We start from the raw sequence: 7854 nt of genomic DNA on the forward strand, positions 1-7854 counted from the left end.
TGAGACTGTGTGTTAAGTGTACAATATAATGGATTATTTACACAAACAGTGCCTGGGCCAGACAGTGGAATGTTTCTTATCAGTGACAGCTGTCTGGAACTTGTCAGAGGCCTCTTTCGGCTGTCTTTGAAGTGTTATTTTGGTTGGGGGGATTGTCGTGGTCATGGTGCAGCTTGGCTGGCAGGTGACGAGCCCCCCCCTCAAATCGGGATAGTCTGGGAACCCCCCCCCCCCCGTACTGTGATGTACTTTTGGTGGGTTTTAAGAGCTGTAGAGGCTAGGGGACAACCACTGAAGTATTCAAATGTTAAGTTCAGGAAGGACCGAGGGCTCTTAAAAGTAAGTGTGTGACGACATCTCTCCTGTGGGCGAAACAGGTAGCTCGACAAGCGTCACGGATTTCTCCAGGTTGATCCCGGCGGGTTAATTTTAGGAATTTGTTAGGCCCAGTGCAGGTCAAGTCCTGCATATACCCGTTACAGTATAATGAATTTTAGGTGAACGCACAGAGCTATGTATATGGCACTCTGGGTAAACGTTGTTTCACTCCAAGGGTGATTTATCTACATAGAGCAGATCGCGCTATGATTACGCTAGAAGTAACGGCTGAGCTCGCGAGCGCTATTACTATTTACATTTGGAATAAATTTACATGTTGTGAAGAGCGGAAAGCCGGTATGGTAATCACATAATTTCTCCCATGCATCCTACAGAGATGCAGAAATCCCGTAATCAGTAAGGCGTGTTTTGTTTTATCACAAACACGAGGTGATCCATCGATGCAGTATCAATGACACCACCAAAGCTTAGATCATTACAATGTAGGAAATCACTCACACGTGATTTGATACGTCGATAGCAGGTATGTAATGCGTCATCAGATTTACGCGCGCGTTTTTTATGACGTAACAGTCAACAAAAGGGCAAGCGTTGCATAGAATAATGCTCTTGGGTGATTTTGATGTCTGCAAACGTAAACACTGCTACATACCGTTTTGTGCTCATTGAGTTCGGAACAGCCTTTTTTTTGCGCTCGTTTTCGCCAGTTATTTCGAAGCTTAATTCTATCGCCTTCAGAGAGAAATGCTTGAATACGATCCCAAAGAGTCCTCTAGATATACTGGAGCCACTACTGGAGCCAGACAGATGTGCGTGTTACTCTTCTTTTACCTTCAAACAGAAGTCCTTTGATTTTAGAGCATTTTGTAATATGTTTGTTCAAATCGGGACGCACCGTTTATTGGAAATTAAATGCTTAACCTCGGTAATATATAGACATTCAAATGGAAAGTTATTATTGCACCTAGGCTTCGTTTATAAAATACTGATCCCTGAATGTAGACCTACCGTATATTCATATCTCAATTGAACATTTTATGCATGTAGTTCATTGTACTGGTGACTCTGACTTATACATTTTCAAAATGAGGGTGTTTATAAAGCAGAATCTTGAAACCATTATCCAGTCATTCAGCTAAACTACTGTGCATTAGAAATCAGGCGAAGCCAAGCTGAGAAAGAGAAAAAGCCGAGTATTAAAAAACATGCTTTGTTGGGATGACTTTCATTTGAATATCCGGAATAAAAATCCCTACTAAACTTCCTGAGGTGTAGAAAAGCGGTTTTATAGAGCCAAGTATCGTCAGTCGCGCTGAATCATGGTGATGTAGATAAAGTGTCTCTGCTTTGTAGAATGTACAGCACCTTGGGGTTACTTGTATGAGAGAACAAAACTTTAAGGTTGGACTTATATCGGACATTTATTTCTGAAACTTGGAATCGTCCTGAAGACGAAGATACGAGATACTATAAAATCGAAGGTAACGTAGACATTTTGACGCAAGCTTGAATGTATAGCAAACTCGTTGAATGAACTGTGGGCGTTGTCTCCAGCTAAAATTGAGCAAGCAGGCTTGAAAGTCGCAGAATTGTTGCCAATGATACTGTTCTTAACTATTGAAAAGAACAAGAATTATCATCAACCGTTGAAGAAAGGTTACCTAAACTTAACACTAGTGCTCTGTTGAATGTGCTTATTTGCAAAAACAGATCAGTCCAACCTAGCGACCCTGGAGAGTCATCGGTCGGCGGCCTAGCACTTAGTAGTGTTGGTCATGGTGGTGGACACCGCACGGGGCTCGGCCCATCAGCTACGGATAACCCCATCGATGCCCCCTCACACATCAGCAGGTAAGTGGATCCATGGCAAGCATAATAGCTAATGTTTGCACGCAGGGTGCAAAATTATACAGGAGCATTGGTTTTTAGTTTTCAAGTTATATTTTTTTGTCGATATATATTAGTTGAAAGTTGCGCGTCGTACTCAGATGTCGTCGAGATTAAGATACCACGCACCTCGTTAACACGATCGTTATGTTATTCTCAACTTCAAGATATAAACAAACTTTTGTTGGTAATTTACCCTTTGTCACAATATGCAGGTCTGAGCGATCCGCCGGTCCGTCCGGTTTGTTTGGCACATTGGGTCGGATTTTCCGACGCAGCCGAGTTGCCCCCCTTCAAACCAAGCTCCCTGATCCACCTTCTCCCACACCGTCCCAGAGAGAAGGAGGTGGTCGTGGGAACAGAAAGAGGTGGTTCCCCTGTCCGTGGACCTCGCGATTGAAAAATGGATCCAGGACTGCCGAGTCCAACAGGCAAGTCTGTTTCTAGGTGCAAATAGTTCATAGTTCCATTGTAGGTTCTGATGCATTACATAAAATTGTGGATGTGGAGCTGTTTTCTATAATGCGATTTTTTTCTGTGCTTCTTTTGTTTGGATTCCTTGAATTTGGACCTCAAATAAAGTTCAGAAATATCTTTGAAAAATTTCCCCCCTTAGAGTACCGACGAGGAGGCATCATGTGCTAAGATCCGGCCGGGTTGCTCCCGTCGACGACAAAGCTGCCGTACCTTCAAGGGGACAAGGAATGCATAGGATCGCAGCTGTGGCTACGGACTTGGCCACGTTAGACCAAAATTTGGAAGACAGCCTTGCCGAAAAGTGAGTTGGCAAATGACTTCATGTGAAGACTGAGTTTTAAAGTTTTGCTCTCGCACATCCAGGATGACAATGGGAGCAGAATTTTTTAATGGCATTGTATTAGTTTTCGGGTGTGTATACAGCATTCGTAGAATTTCAGTTAATTTTCTTGTATACGTAGTTGGAGTCTCAAATGGCACAAGAAAGTAACTTACGTAAGTGTGCGGATTACTGGGAAAAAACAGTATGGGGAAAAAACTAATGCAACTCAGCTAAGATGTCAAAAACTTGTCATGCGGGTCTGCTGTCACATGATGACGGAGTCGATCCTTTCACCGTGAGCTCGATCATTACTCATCACCAGGTCCCCTCCGATGGTGCTGGGCCGCCTGATGGGGAGTCTTTTCAGCTGTTGCACCGTTAGGAGAGGCGGCCTGGCCCGTAGACGGTCTCCTACCCCAAGACCACCAAGCCAGGAGTCCGAAGACCAAGAGCAGAAGGTAGACGAGACCGTGGTGGCAACGAGTCAGTCCCCTGCAGGCGAAAAAGTGGGATGCTATCCCAGTGTGAGACTGGTGACCGTCGCGCCTGCCACGTCTCCTATGTTCTCGGTCGGAAGTCGAGGTGATAGCGCTCAGAGCAACACCAGCGTAAGAGATGGCATGGGAAAAGCACAGCCCATGGAGAGAGCGGATACCCTACAACAGCAAAACCATGAAGTTAGTCAGACTACGTGCACACACTTACTGTTTCTAATCACAGAGAAGACGGTTTGTGATTCATAAATAGAGCAATAGTTTCTAATACAAAGCTGTTTTGATTGAAAGGAAATTTATTCTTACACCCTAATAAAGACATCTCGTTTTTCGTCTTTATTCCATATTATACCATTGGCAGATCCCTGCGGCCAAAGGCGGCCACGCTCTGTCCTCGTGAGCAAAATAGTTTACGGGTTATGAGGAGAAAGTTCTTCATACGATATCACTACACTCCTCACAAAAGTGTGTTAACATACTTAGCCTCACCCTTTCAAAGGGCCCTATAAAACACTAATTCTCCATCCCGGAAAAAGAACTTAAGCGACTCATTCCCCCCCCCCAAATGGCTGATTCAGACGGATGTGGCTTGTAGATATTAGTTTGGTAAGAAAGTCTTCGTAAATTTCCCAACTTCGTATATAACTTCCAATGAGTAGCTCCTTTACATCACATTTAATTCATTATTATAATTTTTGGGAAAAGATTATGGTCACTGGGATTAGTATAAGTATTTTCAAATTAGCTCTCGTTTAAACTTTTCTCATTCCATAACTCCTCTTTACACAGAATCTGATAAAAGTGGCCCAAGAACAAACTATGGCAATGGCAGAGGAAAAAAGCAAGACTTCTTTGGAATTGCTGTAAGTGGCGCCTATTTCAGAATACAGCGGGGTCTTGGCTGTTACTCCTTCACAGATAAGCAGCTTATACAATTGGCAAAAAGCCCAAGTATCTTATTAAGAGGAAAATAACTCTTAAAGTAATAATGCAACACTTCTGCAGGAATGTGTTCCAAAGCAAATATCTAAAAAGTGAGTTTACTACCCATTCTTCTTTTAGTTTTATTTTGGTATTCGTGATATCTAGAATTCCATTTTAGTAGATTGAGTGACATACTCAGCCACATTTTCCTTTGCCCTACAGAAGTAGGTCACAAGTCAAGCAACAGAGCAATCATGTGCAGGAGCAGAGTGACGGTGAAGATGAATATGACGGAGCTCCCTCGATCGAGAAGAAGGACCTGCGCTCCATCTGCAAGAAGCCCCATCAACCGCTGATTCTCGGCCGGGGACAAAGTGGAGTGGTCCGCCTGATGCGGTACCTGAAACCCGAGGGAGGTTCGTCAATGGTTGCATTAAAGTGGTTCGTCGGGAGTCCCGCCCACTCCCACGCCACCATGGCAAAGGAGATCAGGGCCCTAAGGGCAGTGAAGCACTGCCCCGTCTTCCCAAAGTTGATCGGGGTGATCTCCGATCTATCTTTCGCTCAGGAGTTCATAGGAAACCAAGAGTCGATGCAGACATTGAGTATCTTCAATGTGCTCCGTCATCGGACGCCCTCATTATCGATCGAAAACTGGGCCTTGGTACTCTACGACGTTATCACAGGGCTCTCCGCCCTCCACCAATCAGGGTGGGCCCATTGCGACTTGCAGTGCAACAACGTGCTTCTCTGGAGGGACTGGAGCCAACCAGACGAGTCCAAAGAGAGGTGGTATGGCCGGATCATCGACCTTGGAAACGCCAAGATGTTGACGGGGCCCACCTCGCAGTGCCTCACACTGACGCCCTCAGAGAAGGCCGAGTACTACCGCCACTGCAGGCACATCGCACCTGAAGTGGTAGAGGGCCTGGTACCCTACGGTGTCAGGTCAGACGTCTTCGGCCTGGGAGTCCTGATGACAGACATTGCCTGCCGGGTACCCGGTATGTCTGACCTCATACCGCTCTGCAACGTGTGTTTAGCAGCCGACCCCGAACAGAGACCAGTGCTGGATTCCCTCCTTGTAGAACTGGATGTCTGGTGCCAAGACCACACTGGGCAGGGATTCCCTCAAGAGTAGCCGAACGGGGCCACAAGATTTAAAACCTTTGCTTGGTCTCTGTCTTGGGGTAGTTTTTTTTTAAACTTCATCAATTTCGTCTTTCAATTTAGACCACCCTGTCTAAGGCTGCTCAACAGTGTCCGAGGCCCTTTGGGGATATTTTTTCGCATTTTTCCCCGACAGTTTTCAAAACATTCGAATATGTTCCTGTTACCTGCAAAGACTGACACAAAGGTACAGTTAAGAAAATTTCCCAAGTTTAAGGGCAAGTGTAATGTAAAATTTGGAGATGAAGATAATATTTGCATCATGCGTCTATGGTCAACTCAAGGCGTTGTTAAAAGAGCAACTTTAAGGAAAACAAATTTTCTCTGATTTTATCTGTTCAAATAAGTACGGAAGCATCCAAATCGAACGCATTGTCATTTGTCTTCAGAGATCAATTGTTATAACAAGGTAAACGGGCTTTTTTCTGTTCATGGCAATATGCAAATTCCAATTGCGTCATTCTGAGAAAACAGAGAAAATGAAGGGAACCCCTCGCCCTGTGTTCGTGGTGGATAAACCTTGTGCATGCCAAACAATGGCTACAAACAATGGATACATGCGCTGTTTGACGTGCACAAGGGTTTATCCACTATGAACACAGGGCAATGGTTCCCCTCGTTTTCTCTGTGTTTTTTTTCAGAATGACGCAAGCTACATAAGCATGTTCGGAATCCCTCTCTCAAAAAGCCGCGTCATTTTTACCCATCTCACAGCGGGGGGGGGGGGCGAATTCCGCCGCCAAAGACTGGGCTGTGCCAGATCTGATTTTTTTCAAACTTGGTATGCACGTACAAACACTCCTTATTACAAAGGTGAAGTTTGAACTCAATCAGGCATATGTTTTTGTCGTTATAGTGTAATTCGACCACCAGAATTAGAAGCCATTACTGCGATGGCACAACGCTCGTTGACAGGTGGTACGTGCGCGTTACATGCCTCTTCGACCAACAGGGTGTCGTGATTTGCCAAATGTACGCAAGCGTCAAGCTGAAGAATGTGCGTGTGAGCGCGGTGCCACCACAGTTATGGCGTCTAATCAGATTATTCTATAGTCATTTGAAATTCATGGCTACATGAGAGCCAGTAATCATGCATTGAGCACCGCAGAGGAAAACATATACGTTTCGGCTTACCCGTCTTGGATAAATGCGCGCTGTCCGAGAACGGTGTGTTTAATTTTTGCCAAAAAAATGTGCCCAAATGACCGCAAAGAGTTAGTCCTACTCTAAAAATTCTGAAAAACGAGACTTCTGAAAAAATTTCACTGCGGCGATATCAAGAAAAAAATTCAAGGGGGACAGATTCCGTTTGCCTATTTCAGGTTACTAAACTTTCTTACCTTAATACTGCCGTTTTACAATAGTGCGCCTTCAAGAGTTTGCAGTGCGTTGGCGAATCACAATGTGCAAAATAATTAAACCCAATGCGCGTTTGGAAAGGGTTGAAAGATTTCGCGCATTGTGATTTGCCAATGCCTGCCCTGCCTTGCCTTGCCTTTTCCTTTCCTTCCGTATGATGTCTTCTTTCGTATGACAACTAGAAAACCACATTTCCGTCACACATGCATCAGGCAACGTAAGGTATTAAGTACACTGCGAAAATTATTAATTCAGAGACAACCGTACTGATTGACTTATTCTTGAAGCAGCCTTACCCTAGTGTTCTTGGACATTCCCCGGTTTCTTTACCCAAAAAGGAAACTTTTGCCCTTGTTCTTATCGCTTTTGGTTCGCAGGCAGATTGGAGATTGTAGGAAACATTACGTAATTCTGACAAAATATCTATTCCTCGACAGTCCGAATTCAACACCAAAACAGCTGTTTGGCCAAAGTCATTTTTACTTGGTCCTATTAAACCACTTCGTGCTCTGTCATCTGTGATAAAAATGTGGATTTCTTGGTGTCAAACGAAAGAGGACATCAAAATGAAACCGATGATTTTTACCATTTACTAAAATAATCGGTTATATTAATAGAAACATACAAATTTATCTCGGTTTCCTCTTTTTAAAGACACCCTTTATTAAATGTAGACTAAAATTATTTTTGTGTCACGAACCCTCTTTTATATTCATTATATATGACGTTGGAAAACGTCAGTGATTGAGATTCTTGTCCCTTTTTGGTGTTCCATTTTAACATATCGATGTCTTTAACTGCTATGAAGATGAATGAAATAAATTCAATGAAATGGTTGACAAGTGAATTTTCTTCAAGAGCGGTCTTTACTTTTTATAGACT

At 43.8% G+C, this 7854-nt stretch overlaps 1 protein-coding gene across 1 annotated transcript; it reads left to right on the forward strand.

Moving 5' to 3' along the window:
* The first annotated feature begins 974 nt into the window (after nucleotides 1–974).
* LOC147798639 (uncharacterized) lies at nucleotides 975–7819 on the forward strand. Its single transcript, XM_087139533.1, has 7 exons — nucleotides 975–1148; nucleotides 2050–2190; nucleotides 2442–2657; nucleotides 2843–3004; nucleotides 3348–3702; nucleotides 4309–4382; nucleotides 4666–7819. The coding sequence occupies exons 1-7, from the start codon at nucleotides 1084–1086 to the stop codon at nucleotides 5582–5584; spliced, it is 1932 nt and encodes a 643-aa protein (XP_086995659.1). The 5' UTR covers nucleotides 975–1083; the 3' UTR covers nucleotides 5585–7819.
* The last annotated feature ends 35 nt before the right edge of the window (nucleotides 7820–7854 follow it).

The sequence above is a fragment of the Acanthaster planci genome, linkage group LG07 (genome assembly GCF_054643075.1).
Source record: "Acanthaster planci isolate LZ-2023a linkage group LG07, COTS_SCS, whole genome shotgun sequence".
NCBI classification, from domain to species: domain Eukaryota; kingdom Metazoa; phylum Echinodermata; class Asteroidea; order Valvatida; family Acanthasteridae; genus Acanthaster; species Acanthaster planci.

What these genes read in the sequence shown, in the direction of transcription:
- LOC147798639 (XM_087139533.1), top strand. Translation starts at nt 1,084, where the DNA reads ATGCTTGAATACGATCCCAAAGAGTCCTCTAGATATACTGGAGCCACT. An exon ending in ACTACTGGAGCCAGACAGAT is followed by an intron (nt 1,149 to 2,049) that starts GTGCGTGTTACT and finishes TTGCAAAAACAG; the next exon opens with ATCAGTCCAACCTAGCGACC. An exon ending in GAAGACAGCCTTGCCGAAAA is followed by an intron (nt 3,005 to 3,347) that starts GTGAGTTGGCAA and finishes ACTCATCACCAG; the next exon opens with GTCCCCTCCGATGGTGCTGG.